This window comes from Trichechus manatus, unplaced genomic scaffold, assembly GCF_000243295.1.
Source record: "Trichechus manatus latirostris isolate Lorelei unplaced genomic scaffold, TriManLat1.0 scaffold00130, whole genome shotgun sequence".
Classification (NCBI taxonomy): domain Eukaryota; kingdom Metazoa; phylum Chordata; class Mammalia; order Sirenia; family Trichechidae; genus Trichechus; species Trichechus manatus.
In genome coordinates, this window is record NW_004444066.1 from 2,174,935 (window position 1) to 2,195,094 (window position 20,160).

A 20,160-nucleotide genomic window follows, 5' to 3' on the forward strand; every position below is an offset into this window, starting at 1 on the left:
TGCAAAGAATTGTTTTGCAGATTTTTAAGCTTAAACAAAATGATGTTACACTGTCATATCATTACACAACTTGCATTTTTTCCCTCTCAACATTATGATCTGCAATATAGCCATTACTGATAGATGTAGCTGTAGTCCTTTTTTGATACCGGTTTCATCAGGGAGAATGTGGATTTACCCCTTAAAAACTGCTGATGGCATGTTTGTCGTGCCAAAGAAGACAAAAAGTATGTAGGTGGAGAAAAAAGCATACGGGGAAAACGTTTACTGTTTAGTTCTCTTCTTAAATTTGGGGGTGGTGGCGGGTGGTGCAAAGGGTTTGCCCTCGATTATTAAGCTAAAGGTTGGCGCTTTGAAACCACCCAATGGCACCATGGAAGAAAGGCCTGGCAATCTGCTTCTGTAAAGATTACAGTCAAGAAACCATATGGAGCAGTTCTACTCTGCAATATATGGGTCACCATGAGTCAGAATTGACTGACAGCAACAGGTTTTCTTTTTTTGGGGGGGTGGTGGGCAAGTAAGAGCGAGGAGAGTCTGAGAGAGGAGAAATGGGAGTGAATTCTCATTTCCAGCAAGTTGCCAGTTAGAGAACTTTGAGTTCTGAGGTGGGTTCAATATAGTGGATACAGCACGGTCTTCACCCTGATCTGGATTGCCTCTACTTTGTTGCTAACTTACTGTGTGACTTTGGAAAAGTTGCTACCCTTCTCTGGGCTTTAATTCTTCAGCAGTAAGATTAGGGGCTGAACTGAATGATATCTTAAATCTCTTCCAACATTCATTCTCTGTGATTATTGTCTCTTCCCCATTTTTAGCCCTCATATTCAGTATGTCTACATACGTTCTCTTTTCTTAAGTTAAAATACAGTGTCAACAGTTTCTATGTGTACAGTTCAGTAACATTGATTACATTCTTCGAGTTGTGCAACCATTCTCACCCTCCTTTTCTGAGTTGTTCCTCCCCCATTAATATAAACTCACTGCCTCCTAAGGTTCCTATCTAATCTTTCGAGTCACTTGTTGTCAATTTAATCCCATAAAGATAGATCTTAAAAGAGCATAATGCTCAAGGCAGACATTCTTTACTAGTTGAGATAAACTATTGTTTGGTTTTAAGAAGACTTCAGGGGATATTTTTGCTTTAAGGTTTAAAGATTATCTCAAGGCAATGGTTTCAGGGGTCCATCCACCCTCCATGGCTTCAGAAAATCTGGATTCCATGAGAATTTGAAATTCTGTTCTGCATTTTCCCCATTTTGATCAATATTCTTCTAAAGAATCTTTGAATAAAATGTTCAGTAATGGTAGCCAGGCACCATCCAGTTCTGGTCTCATGGCAGAGGAGGCAGTTGTTCATGGAGGCAATTAGCCACACATTCCATATCCTCCTATTCATGAGTCTCCTTCTTCCTCTATTGTTCCAGGCTAATAGAGACCAATTTTTGTGCCTTGGATGGCCACTTGCAAGCTTTTAAGACCCCAGGCACTATGCAATGACCTAGGAGGTAGAACAGGAGCACTAAACACATGATTAAGTCAATTAACTGGGATGTCCCATGAAACTATGATCGTAAACCTCCAAACCAAGGAACCAAATCCCATGAGGTGTTTGGTTGTACATAAGCAGCCTCAGCAGCTACTCTTCTTTTTTTTTTTTTGTTGTTGTTGTGAATATATCACACAACTTTTGCCAATTCAACTTATTGACAGCAATTACAATAATTGGCTGTGGAACCTTAACCTTAATCAATGAAATTTTGATGTAAACCGTTGAATTGGTATGTTTTGCTGTGTATACTCTCAACAACAGCAACAACAAAAAGAAATTATATTTAAAAAAATATAGCGTCATTCATCTATCCCCTCACTTCCCTTTGCCAGGATTACAGTGTATGTTCTCATACTCAGACCCCTGGATTATCATAATAGCCTTCCAGCAGGCCTCCCTGCCTGCCATCTTTTCCCCTCCCTGTCCTTCCTGTGCTACTCCAGGTAGAATTTCTGCTTTTATTATGCTCCTCCCATGCTCAAGAATGTTGCTCTGCTCTCCTTGGTTGTTGTCTCCATTGCAAATTCCTCTGCTTGCCTTGCAATGCTCTCCCTATCCTACCTTACCATATGCATCAACTTTACTCCCACTATAACGTACCTCTTCCGTCCATACAGGCTGGCCTCCTTACCGTCTGACATTCACACAAAGCTCATTCTCATCTATTCTACTGATCTCTTTACTTGTAATTCTTCTTTTCCCTCACCTGTGTAAATCTGTTAAGAGATCAAAAAGCAAACCAAAGAATGGGAGATAATATTTGCAAAACACATATCTGATACGTGTATCCAGAACATATAATCAAACATTCTTCCAACTCAATAATGAGAAGAAAAACAACCCAATGAAAAATGGGTAAAGTATTTGTACAGACACTGCCTCACAGACTATGTATGGATGGCAAATATGCGAAATGCTCAACATCATTAGCCATTAGGGAAATGAAAACTGAAACCACAATGAGATACCACTACACATCCACTGGAATGGTTAACGTTAAAAAGACTGATAATATCAATGGTTGGTGAGGGTGTGGAACAATTAGAACTTCCATACTTTGTTGGTGGGAATGCAAAATTGTACACTCCCTTTAGAAAACAGTTTGGCAGTTTATTATAAATCTCAATGTTTCTGCATTTGAGTGTTATTTTTTTTTCTGATTAGTAATATTAAAATCGAAACCAGCTCACACCAAAAGGTAATTAGTTGATTTATAAATGAAAGTCCAGCAGTAGTTTGTTTCAGGTATGACCGGATCAAGATACTTAAATGATGCCAGGGAGCTATCTGTTCCAAGCTCTGCTTTTACTGGGTTGGTCTCAACCTCAGGCAATCTGTTTTCCCTGTGTTGGGTCCCATACTCCAGGCTGTCATATTCACTGTTTCAGCTGCAATAGAAAGGAATAATCTCTTCCCTAACTGTGCTAAGGAGGGTCCTGGGACTAATTCTCATTGGTTTAACTTTGGTCACGTGGCCATGGGATAACGTAATCTGGTTGGCTGATTGTAAAAATAGCTTGAGGGCAGAGTCTGACCTCCTCTTACTTCACAAGGAGAAAGCAGATTCAAAATTAACGGTCCAAGGCTGATTCCCATGAGGTGGAGGTCAGACATGCCTCCTCTCTCTGCCATCTTTACCAATTCTGACATCAACCATCCCTCCCGCAGCACTCTCTACTGGGTTTGATAATTCAATGAAATGGCCACACAGAACTCACAGAGCATACTTAAAATTATAGGGTTTATTAGGGAAGTAGCAGTTACAATTCAGGCTCAAGAACACTCAGAATACAGTTGTTCCATCAGGACAGCCTATCCCCAGCCATGCTTGCAGGCTTGCCTCTCCCTGGCCCTCAGTCTCTGCCCAAAGGCACTCAGTTTTCTCTCTGTGTGGGCCAGGAAGCCCACCGCTCTCTCTCCTGCTGCTGAGTCTCTGCTGCTGGGTCTCTTCTTCCTTGATGTTGGTGGGTTCCTCCTCCTGTTCTGGAAATGGTTCTCTTTTAAGGAAAAACTCATCAATCCCCTTGGTAGGCCACAATTACCCTATCACACAATCACCTGGGTGGGAGTTACCAAGACCATGGCTAAAAAGGTCACACACAAAATAACTAATCACTTTGCACTGATGCTTGAGTCATGTGCCCACTTTTGGAGCTAGGAATGGAGTCAGTGCCATCTGAACCTTATAGACTGGGAAGGGTGGCTTTCCCAAGGAAAATCCATCCACGGAATGGATGCTATGAAAGAAAAGAAACAATAGAGGTTGACTTTGCAACGATTGATCACTTAATATTTGCCACCAAGTGCACTGACTACTTTGCCTACAATTTCTCTTAATCATAACAACTCTATGATGAAAGTACCATCAAGACTCCCATTTTTCAAGAAGGAAATGAGACCCAGAGAGTTTATGTAACTTCCTAAAGAGGCATGGCTAATGATGAAGCCAGGGTTTGAGTCCAGGACTCTCTGATTGCAGAATCTGTTTCTTAGCCGCTTATCTGGATGCCTTCAGTGTTAGAAAACAAATGCATGTCCACTACAGAATATTTGGAACGTTGACAAAAGTGTAGAAAAGATGATTAAAAATGATTCAGCAGTAACCACCATGGACCTTTTGGTTTATTTCCTTTCAGCACTTAAAAACAAAATTACACATTCTTCCTAAGATACTTCACTCTATATGATGGTTTTTGCTGACCTGAATTGTCTTTGATTTGTTTTCAAGACATAGCTCAAGTCTTCAGATTCCTTCATGTTGAAATAGAACTCCACGTGTACAACATCTCTCCATAAACTGTAAATCCCTATGCAACTACTAACTGTTCATAGAGCTCATTCTAATTTTCTAGATTCCTCATTGTTTTTTAAAGAGATACCCTCTGGCTTACCAAATCCAAGGCTTCAGATAAATTAACTCTCTCTACGTCAGAGCTTAGCCCTGGAGGACATCAGGAATACCCAAGGTAGAAGTAAAAGTATCCCTATTTGCAGGTGACACAATGTTATATACAGAAAACCCCAAAGAATGTACAAGAAAACTACTGGAACTAATAGAAGATTTCAGCAAAGTATCAGGATACAAGATAAACATGCAAAAATCTGTTGGATTCCTCTATACCAACAGAGAACTTTGAAAAGGAAATCACCAAATCAACACCACTTACAATAGCCCCCAAGAAAATAAAATGCTTAGGAATAAACCTAACCAGAGACGTAAAAGACCTGTACAATGAAAACTACAAAACACTACTGCAAGAAACCAAAAGAGACCTACATAAGTGGAAAAACATACCATGCTCCTGAATAGGAAGACTCAACACTGTGAAAACGTCAATTCGACCCAAAGCAATCTACAGATTACAATGCAATCCCAATCCAAATTCCAATGACATTTTTTAATGAGATGGAGAAATAAATCACCAACTTTATATGGAAAGGGAAGAGGTCCCGGATAAGTAAAACTTTACTGAAGAAGGAAACAAAGTGGGAAGCTTCACACTATCTGATTTTAGAACCTATTATACTGCCATGGTAGTCAAAACAGCCTGGTACTGGTACAACAACAGATACACAGACCAGTGGAAGAGAATTGAGAATCCAGACGTAAATTCATCCAGCTATGAGCAGCTGATATTTGACAAAGTCTCCAAGTCCATTAACGGGGAAAAGATAGTCTCTTTAACAAACGGTGCTGGCATAACTGGATATCTATCTGCAAAAAAATGAAACAAGACCCATACCTCACACTATGTACAAAAACTAACTCAAAATGAATCAAAGACCTAAATATAAAATCGAAAATGTTAAAGATCATGGAAGAAAAAATAAGGACAATGCTAGGAGCCCTAATACATGGCATAAACAGAATATAAACCATAAGGCACAATGCACAAATACCAGAAGAGAAACTAGATAACTGGGAGCTCTAAAAATCAAACACTTACGCTCATCGAAAGACTTAACCAAAAGAGTAAAAAGACAACCTATGGACTGGAAAAATTTTTTGGCTATGACATATTCAATAAGGGTATAATCTCTAAAATCTGCAAGATACTGCAACACTTCAACAACAAAAAGAGAAATAACCCAATTAAAAAATGGGCAAAGGATATGAACAGACACTTCACTGAAGAAGACATTCAGGTGGCTAACAGATACCTGAGGAAATGCTCACTATCATTAACCATTAGAGAAAAACAAATCAAAACTACAATGAGATAACATGTCACCCCGACAAAGCTGGCGTTAATCCAAAAACGTAAAATAATAAATGTTGGAGAGGTTATGGAGAGACTGAACACTTATGTACTGCTGGTGGGAATGTAAAATGATAAACCACTTTGGAAATTGATTTGACACTTCCTTAAAAAGCCAGAAATAGAAGTACCATACGATCTAGCATTCCCACTCCTTGGAATATATCCTAGAGAAATAAGAGCCATCACATGAATGGGTATATGAACACCCATGTTCATTGCAGCACTGTTCACAATAGCAAAAAGATGGAAACAACCTAGGTGCACATCAGCAGACAAATGGATAAACAAATTATGGTACAGAAATACCCAAGGTATTTATTAAAAATGCACGTTTCCAGACTCCAATCCTATATGTTCTGAGATAGTGTAGGGAAAAAGGGGTACTAGGAATTTTGTTTTCCTCCACTCATCTGTCAGTTTGTTATACTGTGGTGGCTTGCATTTTGTGTTGCTGTTATGCTGAAAGCTGTACCACAAGTATTTCAAATACCAGCAGGGTCACCCATGGTGGACAGGTTTCAGTGGAGCTTCCAGACTAAGACAGACCAGGAAGAAGGACCTGGCAGTCTACTTTTGAAAAAACTGGCCGGTGAAAACCTAATGAATAGCAGTGGAACATTGTCTGATAAAGTGCCGGAAGATGAGTCCCTCAGGTAGGAAGGCACTCAAAATACGACTGGGGAAGAGCTGCCTCCTCAAAGTAGAGGAAACCTTAACGATGTGGATGGAGTAAAGCTTTCAGGACTTTCATTTACTGATGTGATATAACTCAAAATGAGAAGAAATAGCTGCAAACATCCACTAATAATTGGAATGTGGAATGTACGAAGTATGAATCTAGGAGAACTGGAAGTTGTCAAAAATGAAATGGAATGCATAAAGATCAATATCCAAGGTTAGTGAGCTGAAATGGACTGGTATTGGCCATTTTGAATCAGACAATCATACAGTCTACTATGCCAGGAATGACAAATTAAAGAGGAATGGTGTAGTATTCATTGTCAGAAAGAACATTTCAAGAGCAATACTGAAGTACAACACTGTCAGCAAGAGAATAATATCCATATGCCTAATGGAAGCTCAGTTAATAGACTATTATTCAAATTTATGCATCAACCACTAAGGCTAAAGATGAAGAAATTGAAGATTTTTATCAAGTTCCGCAGTCTGAAATTGAGCAAACATGCAATCCAGATGCGCTGATAATTACTGGTGATTAGAATGCGAAAGTTGGAAACAAAGAAGAAGGATCGGTAGTTGGAAAATATGGGCTTGGTTATGGAAACAATGCCAGAGATCGCATGGTAGATTTTTGCAAGACCAATGACTTCTTCATAGCAAATACCTTTTTTCAACAACATAAATGGTGACTATACATTTGGATCATGCCGGATGGAATATACAGGAATTAAATCAATTACATTTGTGGAAACAGATGATGGAGAAGCACAATATCATCAGTCATAACAAGTCCATGGGCTGATGGAAGAGACTATCAATTGCTCATATGCACATTCAGGTTGAAGCTGAAGAAAATTAGAATAAGTCCATGAGATCCAAAGTACGACCTTGAGCATATCTTACCTGAATTTAGAGACCATCTTGAGAACAGATTTGGTGCATTGAACATTAATGGCTGAAGACTAGATGAGTTGTGGAATGACATCAAGGACATCATACATGAAGGAAGCAAGAGGTCATTAAAAGACAGGAAAGAAAGAAAAGACCAAAATGGATGTGAGAAGTGATTTTGAAATTTGCTCTTGAACGTAGAATAGCTAATGTGAATGGAAAAAATGATGAAGTAAAGGAGCTGAATAGAAGATTTCAAAAGGTGGCTCAAAAAGACAAAGTAAAGTGTTAAATGAAATGTGCAAAGACCTGGAGGTAGAAAACTAAAAGAAAAGAACACGCTGGGCATTTCTCAAGCTGAAAGAACTGAAGAAAAAATGCAAGGCTTGAGTTACAGTATTGAAAGATTCTATGGGCAAAATATTAAACAACACAGGAAGCATCAAAAGAAAGATGGAAGGAATACACAGAGTCACTGTACTAAAAAGAATTGGTTGATATTCAACAATTTCAGGAGGTAGCATATGATCAAGAACCGATGGTACTGTAGGAAAAAGTCCAAGCTGCACTGAAAGCATTGGCAAAAAACAAGGCTCCAGGAATTGATGGAATACCAATTGAGATGTTTCAACAAACAGGTGCAGCGCCAAGAAATTTGGAAGACAGCTACCTGGCCAACCGACTAGAAGAGATCCATATTTATGCCCATTCCAAAGAAAGGTGTTCCAACTGAATGCGGAAATTATCAAATAATGTCATTCATATCACACACAAGTAAAATTTTGCTAAAAATAATTTTAAAATGATTGCACCAGTACATTGATAGAGAACTGCCAGAAATTCAAGCTGGATTCAGAAGAGGATGTGAAATAAGGGATATTGTTGCTGATGTCAGTTTGATCTTGGCTGAAATCAGAGAATAACAGAAAGGTATTTACCTGTGTTTTATGGACTATGCAAAGGCATTCCATTGTGTGGATCATAACAAATTATGGATAACATTGCGAAGAATGGGAATTTCTGAACACTTAATTGTGCTCATGAGGAATCTGTACATAGACCAAGAGGCAGTCGTTTGAATAAAACAAGGGGATACTCTGAGGTTTAAAATCAGGAAAGGTGTGCATCAGGGTTGTATCCTTTCACCATACTTATTTAGTCTTTATGTTGAGCAAATAATCTGAGAAGTTGGACTGTATGAAGAAGAACATGACATCAGGATTGGAAGAAGATTTATGAACAACCTATGATATGCAGATGATACAACCTTGCTTGCTGAAAGTGAAGAGGACTTGAAGCACTTACTGATGAAGATCAAAGACTACAGCCTTCAGTATGGCTTACCCCTCAACATAAAGAAAACAAAAATCCTCACAACTGGACCAATAAGCAACATCATGATAAATGGAGACAATGATGAAGTTGTCAAGGATTTCATTTTACTTGGATCCACAATCAATCCCATGGAAGCAGCAGACAAGTAATCAAACAATGTATCGCATTGGGCATATGTACTGTAAAAAGCTTCTTTAAAGTGTTAAAAAGCAAAGAGTTCACTTTGAGGACTAAGGTGACCTGACCCAAGCCATGTGTCACAGATTGAATTGTGTCCCCCCAAAATATGTATCAACTTGGTTAGGCCATGATTCCCGGTATTGTGTGGTTGTCTTCCATTTTGTGACTGTAATTTTCCTATGTGTTGTAAATCCTAATCTCTGCCTGTGGTTAATGAGGCAAGATTAGATTACATTAAAGAGGATTAGGGTGGGATTGTAACAGCCTTACCCAGGTCACATCCCTGATCTAACGTAAAGGGAATTTCCCTGGGGTGTGGCCTGAATCATCTTTTATTTTACAAGAGATAAAAGGAAAGGGAAGCGAGCAGAGAGTTGGGGGCCTCATATCACCAAGAAAGCAGTGCCTGGAGCAGAGCACATCCTTTGGACCTGGGGTTCCTGTGAGGAGAAGCTCCTAGTCCAGAGGGAAGTTTGATGACAAGGAACGTCCTCCACAGCCAACAGAGAAGAGAAAGACTTCCCCTGGAGCTGACGCCCTGAATTTGGACATCTAGCCTACTAGACTGTGTGAGAAGAAATTTCTCTTTGTTAACGCCATCCACTTGTGGTATTTCTGTTATAGCAGCACTAGATAACTAAGATACCATTGTATTTTCAATTGCTTTATATGCATGCAAAAGCTGGACAAAGAATAAGGAAAACCAAGGAAGAATTGATGCTATTGAATTATGGTGTTGGTGAAGAATACTGAATATACCATGGACTACCAAAAAAACAAACAAATCTGTCTTGGAAGAAGTACAGCCAGAATGCTCCTTAGAACTGAGGATAGTGAGACTTCGTCTCACTTACTTTGTACATGTTATTAGGAGGGACATCATGCTTGATAAAGTAGAGGATCAGTGAAAAAGAGGAAGACCCTCAATGAGATAGACTGACACAGTGGCTGCAACAATGGGCTCAAACATAGAAAGGATTATGAGGATGGTGCAGGTCCAGGCAGTGTTTTGTTCTGCTGTGTATGGAGTCGCTATGAGTTGGAATTGACTTGATGGCACCTAATAATACAACAACAACACCCATACTCCAGCCATCTCCCAAAGGATGACCCTATGCCCCACTCCAGCCCCTGTGTTATCTGCCCATTGACCATCAACTGTGCTATTAGATCCATAATGATCTGTGTGGTTTCCAGGTACATTGAGCACTTATAGTGTACTAAGCCATGAGACCTAGTCTGACCTAAGGATGGGAATCTGTTTTTTAATAAAATGAGGACACCCAGGATGGATTGCTATAACATGTATGGCAGTGCTTTAGTCACAGTTGAGTACTCAATAATTATAAGGTAATGGTGATAACAATTAGAACTCTTGCATGCCACCATCTCTGGAGAAAAATTGTCACTTGATCACAACTTGTAGTCCTTGCTTACAACTGGCTTTGGCCCACTGTCACAAATGATCTTTCATTTTATCTCCTCCAGGTAAAGACGGTCCTTCCAAGGATCCAACCATATCGAGTGAGTTTATATCCTCGTCTGAATGCAAGGAAAAATGTTTCCTACAACAGAACATGACTCCAGGTATCTAAATCCCAAAGACAAGCACTAATTTATTTATACCTTCCATGTGGAATATTGCAGTAACCTTTTTCTCTCTCTCATCTGTAAACTCCCCCCTCATCCCTATTAGTGGCCGTCACCAAGTCCATCTTTGTAGGCACTACTTTGACTATGTCATTCTCTTGCTCACAAATCTTCGCTGGCTCTCCATTGCTTTCTATGGTTCTCCATTGTCTCCATCTGCATAGCTCTCCAATTAGAAGATTAATTCAAACCTTCCCAGGCTGACAGTCAAAGCTGTTCACAATCTGGCACATGTTAGGAGCTCTATACATATTTGCTATATTAGTGAAAGTATATTATCTATTAGATTGTAAGGTGCAGGAGGGCAGGGGTAATCTTTTTTTTTAGTAATTATGTATTGTACATAGCGCCTAAGATAGTTATTTGTGTATAGTTGGTGCTCAGAAAATGTTTGATAAATAAATACATAAATACCTGAATGAATATGTGGAGGTCCCATTAGGATTCTACATAGTATCTAACATGGTACCTTATACATAGCAGATGCTCAATAAATATTTGTTAAATAAATGGATAAGTGGATGAATGGTTGGCTATGTGGGGTGAAATTGGCTGAGTAAAATGGTATCTGTCTTTATCACTGATGAATTTTTTAGAAGCAGAAAAGATTTTTAAGGTAAAGTGAAAAACAAAACAAAACAAAACCTTGTTCTCTATACACATCCCTCACAAGGTGCCCCTTAAGAGACCTCAGTGAAGCCTGAAAAGAGAAAGTTGTCATCGGAGGAAGCTCCACCTAAGCTGAACTCTACCAGAAACTCCTAGGACAAACCTGTGAAAGACTCGTATCTGTTGTGCAGTAGCTGGGACCACCTTTAGGGGTGAATCATGTGCCAAGGATGTGCTTAGTGACCCTCCCAAGGTCTTCTCATCTTCACATGCTCACCTCCAGGAGGTGGCACCCAAATCCCCGCTTATTGTTGGTAGCTGCCATCGAGTGGGCCCCCGACTCATGGTGACCCCGTGCACGATGGAATGAAATGCTTCCTGGTCCTGAGCCATCCCCCTTGTATATTTAAATTCAATTGCTAATTAGACAATGTTCTACTGTGATCAATAGGCTTTTCATTGGCTGATTTTTGGAAGTAGATTGCGAGGTCTTTCTTCCTCATCCATCTTAGTCTGGAAGCTCTGCTAAAACTTGTTCAGCATCATGGCAACACACAAGCCTGCACTGCAAATGAGATGCATTGGCCGAGAGTTCAACCCAGGTTTCCCATATGGAAGGAGAGAATTCTACCACCGAACCACCACTTCCTCAATCCTCTTTAGCGCGGGGGAAACAGAGTCTTAGAGAGAGAAGGCAACGTGCCCATGGCCATGTGGTAAATATGTGATGGGAAAGGGATTTAAGCCTGGTCCTTGTTCTTAATCACGATGCTCTATAGCTCCTCCAAGATGCACCTCTCAGGGATACAAAATGTGGGTTTGTGATATTTAACATTATGAATGCTTTTATGGATGCAAATTATGCAAATAGACATTACATACGTGTCATACCAGCTTCTTTCCTTCCCCAGTTTCAAATTCTGCCAAACCACTTGCTGACAGTGAGAACACCTTGCCCTTGATCTCTCACTGCTGTGACAATCTTCTCACTCCTCTGTCAGCTTGGACCGTCTCTGAAAAACGCCTAATCACCATCTGTGGTCTCATGAACACGGTGGAGTCAGCATTTTGCTTTATCCATGCGTGAAGGCCAATGAACAAAGTGTATCTGTAGATGAAACCAAACAGAACAGAGGCGGAACTTGTCCATCTTTCAGTGTTTTCCACCATCACGCTGTTTCCGGGAGTGCAGGGAACAAAAAGGGGGGACTGGGCTCCGCTACCAACCTTTCTTTCATGCAGCAGAACCGCAGACAGAACTAATCAGACACAGCACCATGATCCCAGGGCCAGTTTTCAAAAGGATTAAAATGTGACAAAATACACTTCACACTATAACAAGAGTGAACCTGATTTATTCTCCGCCCATGGGATGCAGAGGGCCCTGCAGGATTGGACAGGGGCCAGGGGCTCTGTTCTGAGCATGTTAAGATCTCCAAAGCAGTTTGTTCATTTAAATCCAGGTCTTATGAATTCCATGTAAATGGAATCACATGGGTGGCAAGGAGATTCTCAGTGAAGTGGCTATCAGTCAGCAGGGGCAATTCCAATGGTGATTCCAGGGCGGAGTTTGGGTCAGGCTTTGGAAGGATGGGAGAGATGAGGAAAGGGATCACTCCATCAGTTAGTGCCAAGGTTAATACAGGCGTGGCCAGATGAGGGCAGCCGAGAGCAGTAACTGCTCGAGTTCTTGGGGGCAGATGATGGCAAGAGCTAATGTTTAATGTGTTTATTGAACATTCAGAGTGTACCAGGCACTCAGAAAAAAAAAAAAAAAGCTTTATATGCATAATCTCATTTAATAAACCTCTTAAAATCCCTGTGGGATAGGTACTACAATTGTCATTTTGTTAATGAGACAAGCAAAGCATAGATCTGTAATTATTCAGGGTGGCACAGTTAGCGAGTGGCAGAGCCGAGCCTGGAGCCAAAATTTGAGTGATCTCCCCTCTTCTGGGCTTCATCTTTGTGCTGTACTTCCGTCTAGATACCACTGTGCAGTGAGGCTACCAGATAGAGATTTGCTCTGGGGTTGGTGTTAGTCAAATGAAGATGGGGGATGTTTGGGAATAGATCAGGGAGAGGCTGAATGTGCAAACACCCACTGAAGTTCACGTCGTCGCCAGCCCAGTCAGGCACGTAGTAGAGAAGCTGGTCTGCAGCTCTGGCATTTTCAGGGTTTCTAGGTTTAAGACAGGTCTTTTAAAGGCTGGAGTCCAGGCCTGCCTTATAGACCCAGGGCAGCAGGATAGGGGCTGTCTCGGATGTGCTCAAGAGTTTACGAAGTCCCTGGCAACTTAGATCTAGAACAGAGACATCCGTGATTATCTAGTCCAACTTCTCAGTTTAATGTTTGATAATTACTGATGCAATTGCTATTTATTGTCTAAAGGAGACACCTTGCCAAGTGTGGCCTTTCCTAACAACAGTGCACACATGTGTACCCCACCCTCAAGCTGCTCCGTCACTCTGTCTCATTACCCTATTAAAGTTTTTTTTTATAGGTTTTTTCTCCATCTGACACTACTGTGTTCATGTAAGTGGTTACTTGCTTACTGTTTTTCTCTGCTAGGTACAATATAAGCTCCAGAAGAACAGGGACCATGTCTACCTTGTTCCCTGCTGTAACCCCAGCAGCTAAAACAGCTTCTGACTCAGAAAAGATTCTCAACAAGTATTATTGAATGAATGTGCCTTGTGAAGGAATTAAAGATAGAACTTTGTTTTAACCAATTACCCTGATAAAATTAATAAATATATTAGCAGGAAGAAAGAGATTAGAGAAAAAGTATGTGTGTATGTATAATGCATACAAGTTTATGATACTGATTACATACTACACATTTGACATATAAATACTGTATATTTCCTTAAAATGGATAAAGTAGTATATATATATATTTTGGCTTTAACAAACAGAAATTTATATTTTTACAGTTTAGGGGGCTAGAAGTTCGAACTCAGGGCACTGGCTCTAGGGTAGGGTTCTCTCTCTATCTGCTCTGGGAAAAAATCCTTGTCTTAGCTTTTCAGCGTTCCTTGGAGACCTCCACATGGCATCTATCTTTACCCCAATTGTGCTTGCTTCTGTCTGTGCCTAATCTGCTTTTTTTTAAAAAAAAAAATAATTGTGCTTTAAGTGAAAGTTTACAATTCAAGCTAGTTTCTCATACAAAAATTTATATACACATTGTTACGTGACCCTAGTTTCTCTCCCTGTACTGTGACAGCACACTCCTCCTTTCCACCCCGGATTTCCCATGTCCTTTCAACCAGCTCCTGACCCTATCTGCCTTCTGATCTTGCCTCCAGACAGGAGCTGCCCATTTAATCTCATGTATCTACTTGAGCTAAGAAGCACACTCTTCATAAGTATCATTTTATGTCCCATAATCCAGTCTAATCTTTGTCTGAAAAGTTGGCCTGGGGAATGGTTTTTGTTTTGGGGTAGCAGAGAGTCCGGGGGCTGTGTCTTCTGGGGTCTCTCCAGTCTCAGTCAAACCAGTAAGTCTGGTCTTTTTATTAGAATTTGAGTTCTGCACCCCACTTTTCTCTTGCTCTGTCAGGAACTCTCTGTTGTGTTCCCTGTCAGGGTGGTCATTGGTGGTAGCCGGGCACCATCTAGTTTTTCTGGTCTCAGGCTGATGAAGTCTCTGGTCTATGTGGCCCTTTCTGTCTCTTGGGCTAGTATTTTCCTTATGTCTTTGGTGTTCTTCATTCACCTTTACTCCAGGTGTTTGGGACCAAATGATGCATCTTAGATGGCTTTTAAGACCCCAGATGCCACTCACCAAAGTGGGATGCAGAACATTTTCTTAATAAGCTTTGTTATGCCAGTTGACCTAGATGTCCCCTGAAACCATAGTCCCCAGACCCCTGTCCCTGCTACTCTGTCCCTCGAAGTGTTTTGTTGTATTCAGGAAACTTCTTAGCTTTTGGTTTAGTCCAGTTGTGCTGACTTCCCCTGTAGCGTGTGTTGTCCTTCCCTTCAGCTAAGATAACTCTTGTCTACTATCTAGTTAGTGAATACCTCTCTCCCTCCCTCCCCATCCTCGTAACCATCAAAGAATGTTTTCTTCTGTGTTTAAACCTTTTCTTGAGTTCTTATAATAGTGGTCTTATACAATATTTGTCCTTTTGTGACTGACTAAATTCACTCAGCGTAATGCCTTCCAGATTCCTCCATGTTATGTTTCATGGATTCATCGTTGTTCTTTATCATTGCATAGTATTCCATTGTGTGAATATACCATAATTTGTTTACCCTAAAATGGATAAAGTAGTACTAATTCAAAACTTTCACAGACCATTCACAGGAGGAAATATATGTCATAGCTTGTTCTGTGTCATACCATCACATCAGTGCCAGGCAGTGTAGGAATAAACTCTGTACAAAGCAGAAATAACCAACGTGGAATTCCAGAAACTTCTTAGGCTTCATTTTTTTTTTTTTCCTTTCTTTTTCTGGGGAGGACAGTTTAAAGGGCAGTCAGATGATCATTAAGACCACTCCTAATCTCTAATTAAGGAAGACATTAATTTACAGTTTACATAAACACATGTGGGAAACATTGGGAGCTTACCGAATTCATTCTTCCCTTTTCTTGCATCTCGAGCCTGATTCTTGTCTCTGTTCTCTCTTTCAGATCTGACGCTCTCTTTCTGTGTCAAGAGCCGCTCCAGAAAGTGTGTAAATGGCCTTTTGCAGGAAGCTGCCAGGAGGAGGCTCTGGGCACTGGAGAATGAGGACCAGGAGGTGCGTGCCCTGTTCAAGGTGAGCCTTTGCACAACAGGTGTGAGTTGTGAGGACAGAGCTTTGTGTCCATCTGCCAGAGTCCTCATCACCTAAGACAGTGCCTGAAACAAAGTAGGCCCTCAAGAAAACATCTGACTGACTGAATGAATGATTTTATGTACACATTCTCTGCTTAACAGGAACGGGCAGGTGCTCAGAATGGGGCAATCTTCTGGAGTGGTAGAGTCAGAGAAAACTTGGCTTCAAATCTGCCACTATTAGTTGTGTGACCTTTGGCAAGTGAATTAAAAGCTATAAAATGGAAATCATAACATCTACCTCATTAAGTGTACTTTTTAAAAATACCAACACTGCCAATCAAAAAATAATAACAACAAATATTAGAATGAGAGAAGGAAAAGGCAATAAAGTAAATAAACTAATTCCTTGGCTTTCATGAACCCAAAAAACCAAACCCATGGCCGTCGAGTTGATTCTGACTCATAGCGACCATAGATAGTATCTAGGTCCCTGGTGGTGCAAGCAGTTTGTGCTTGACTACTAACCGAAAGGTTGGGAGTTCAAATCCGCCCAGCAGTGCCATGGAAGAAAGGACTGGTGGTCTACCTCTGAAAAAATCAGCCATTGAAAACCTTATGGAGCATAGTTCTCCTCTGAAACGTGGGATTGCCATGAGTTCGAATTGACTCAAGGACAAAGGGTTGGCTTTTGGTTTAGATAATACCTGAAATTGTGAAACCAAGGAAGAAGAATATGATGAATTTATCTACAGTTTAGGAGGTGCTTCCTGGGAGAGATAAAGTTAGAAATGGTTACACACTGTTGCAGCCAGAGGTGGAAAGGAGACTATTGCGTCTCATAATAAGCTAATATGTTCTAAGGTTTTTGTTTTTGTTTTTAACAGTCTGTATTAATTTGATAGTAATTAAAAAGAGAAAAGTACTCCAGAAATCTGTTATGTGACAAAAAAAAAAAAAAAAAAAAATAGTGTCTGGTTTGTTGGGAGGAATAAATGAGATAGTATCTGTAGAGAGTGTGGGTGCCCCCAAATGGTATGTGCTCCACTGATAGTAGCTAACGGGTATTTGCTTTTAGTTTGTTCAATCCCTGGAATTCAGGAACTTGGAGTCACTGGCTGCTAATTGGTACAATACCCATTTCCATCCAGCCGATTCTGACTCATAGTGACCCTATAGGACAGGGTAGAACTGCCCTATACGGTTTCCAAGAAGTGCCTGGTGGATTCCAACTGCAGACGTTTTGCTTAGCAGCCGAGCTCTTACCCATTGTGCCACCAAGGATCCTTTAATAAGTCTGGCCTTTGGCATGGCAGTTTGAATTGAGAGGGCTGGCTGGATGGGCAGAGGTTTGAGCTGGGCAAGCTTGTGGGCAGGGCTGAGACTGAGCCTGGAGTTGGCTGAGTCTGGAATTCAGTCAGGGTTCCACAGCTCACGGGCAGTGACCTTGGACAAGCGACTTAACTTCTCTGTGTCCTGGCCTCCTTGATGGTAAAACAGGGATAAACTATTTTTTATTAAATCCAAGATGCCACTGATTATTAAATTCACCATTATTTTATGTACTTCTAAGAAAGAAAAAAAGGCTATCAATTAAGTATGATGTCATGTTTCCTTATCTTATATTTCAGAAATGGTTAATATCCTAAAAGTGCATCTTAGGATAGATAAAATACTGTAATGGGACTGTCTTCACAGTGTCATAGTGACAGTAAATGGAGGTATTGCTGACAAAACTCTCCGTGAAGTGCCTGGCACGTAGTCACTTCTCTGTAAATCAATTTACCTAGAAGCCCTTCCCATACTGGGATCTGCATGTTCCAAGGATGTGGGTCCTCTGGGCCCTGGTGTGACATCTGTTCCCCAGAGTCCTGACCTTGCCGAACTGGGGGCTTTTTTCTTCAGATCCTTCTATGTTCTTCGTCCTCAAGGGTTTTCTCAGGACAGGGTTCTAGGGGTGATTCTCTGATGGTGGGGCCTGGCCTGGGGGAAAAAGCAACTCCAGAGGTTTAGGCAAGTAGCAGAGAAAGATTTTAAGGGAAAATTAAATCAGGGCAGTGGTTTGGGTCTGTTTTTTCACATATAAAGAACAGAGGCTTGTAAGACTCCTCTTGCTCGTCTGGTAAGCATGCAGATTGGCACAGCCTTTCTGGAGGGCGGATTATTCTCTGTGCCTAAGAACTAAAAATGTGCATAGCCAAGCTCTCCCCAGTTGCATTTCTCAGAATTACTTGTGTCAAAGCAATCAAGGATGTGCACAAACTGTTGAGAAAAAAAAAAACCATTGCTGCTGAGTAGATTCCGACTCATAGCAACCCTATAGGGCAGAGTAGAACTGCCCCATAGGATTTCCAAGGAGCAGTTGGTGGATTCGAACTGCTGACCTTTTGGTTAGCAGCTGACCTCTTAGCCACTAAGCCACTAGGGCTCCACAAACCGTTTAGAATGTTAAAAAATTAAAACAATCCAAATGTCAAACCATAGGGAAATAATAGACTACATTACTTTAATGCAACAATCGTATATGTAATCATTAAAAATAATGTAGACTGTTTAATGACATGGGAAATGGTTCCTACAATATTGTTTAATGACAAAAGAAGATTACAAAATAATTTACAAAGTATGATTCTATATATAAATAGAATATATAAAATGGTTGCATAGGAACTCAAGTATAAGAAAAAAAGATTCCAAAGTTATACACACAAGGGTTAACATTGACGAGCTATAGGAGGTAGATTATAAGTGATTTTTGTTTTTGTGTGCTTTGATTTTTGTTTGTCAGCTTTATAAAAATACTTATTATACATAGGTTCATAAACAAATTTGCTTTTAAGATGCCTTCCATGATTCACCCCTTCACACACGTATCTTTTGTTTTTTTTTTACTTACACAAATGGTAGCATTCTCTGCTACACCCTGGTTTCCTTCTGTTGCTGCTGTTGTTCCTTTAGCAGTGTAGATCTGGAGCTTGTATCAGACACAAAGAGCTTCTTAATTCTTTTTTGTGCCTGCATAATATCATAACATTTATGTTGCTCCTAGGGGTGCGTGTATGTATGTGTGTGATGTAAATATCAATGCCACAATCAATAAGCCCACACAAGGCATTTTGTACAGATGGAGGACACTTCTGTAATCCCAGGATGACCCATTGTTCCTTTCATTCAGGACCTTTCAGCAAGGTTGGTGAGTATCCAGTCCCAGAAGGCTCAGTTCCTCATCACTTTCAAGACCATGGAGGAAATCTGGAAGTTCTCCACTTACCTCAACTTAGGTATGACGTGGAGCAGGCAAGTGGAGGAGCAGCTACTTTGCAGTTCAATTTGTAGAGCTTGGCATTAGGGCTTGATCTGACTTTGATAATTAAAGAAGTAGAGCCCTAAAATGGATGGCTAACTTTTGAAATATCACAAACTGCCTGGAACTAAATCAAAAGCAATGTTAACTATTACTCTAAAATGCCACATGAAGAAGTTGGCATCTTTGTCTTCAGGGAGACTCTTCTTTATTAGATAACCAATCAATCAGCAAATATTTATTGGTCATCTACTAAATTCAACGTACTGAGATAGATGTGAAATTGACAGTTAAAAAGAAGAAAAGAACTAGTCTTGAGTAAGATCAAAGTTGTTGTTGTTGTCATTAGCTGCTGTTAAGTTGGCCCGGACTCATGGCCGATCCTATTATGCTCCATAGGGCTTTCATGGACTGGTTTTTTGGAAGTAGATTTCCAGGTCTTTCTTCCTAGTCTTTCTTAGTACGGAAGCTCTGCTGAAACCCATTTAGTATCAGAGCAACACACAAACCTCCTAGCTGCTCAAGATAATTAAGTTCCAGATATTTTAACTTATGCATTTGGAAAAGCATCAAAGAAGGGGAGAGAGAAATTATTGCCCTAGAGCAACCTCAGGCTGCAGGATTTTCCAGAAGGCAAAAAAGGATGTTGGAGAACAACACTGGTACCACTGTGGTAGGAAAGGGTTCATCTACCTTCTTCAGGGAAAATAACTCATGATAGGAAAGTTATGGTTATAAAACAAAGCCAAGCAAAGTAAGAGGATGTCATTTGATTTGACACACATTTTATGTCTCCCAGAGAATGCTGGACTTAAAGGAAGAGACATCGTGCAGGGGTTGGGGAGTCAAAATGCCTCACCGAAGGTGTAACTTCTCCTCTTGTGTTTTTACTAGTATTCTGGTCCCTTCACTGCACATCTCCT

General features: G+C 40.4%; 1 protein-coding gene across 2 annotated transcripts in view; it reads left to right on the plus strand.

Moving 5' to 3' along the window:
* SH3TC2 (SH3 domain and tetratricopeptide repeats 2) overlaps nt 1–20,160 on the plus strand; it is a 68,195-nt gene that overhangs the window by 3,497 nt on the left and 44,538 nt on the right. Inside the window, exons 2-5 of one of the 2 annotated variants that reach the window (XM_004384917.1) lie at nt 10,390–10,488; nt 15,807–15,934; nt 19,109–19,214; nt 19,310–19,311. In XM_004384917.1, coding sequence (XP_004384974.1) covers nt 10,390–10,488; nt 15,807–15,934; nt 19,109–19,214; nt 19,310–19,311 — 335 coding nt within the window. The remainder of the gene's footprint in view (nt 1–10,389; nt 10,489–15,806; nt 15,935–19,108; nt 19,215–19,309; nt 19,312–20,160) is intronic. The other variant, XM_004384916.1, reaches the window with a different exon arrangement.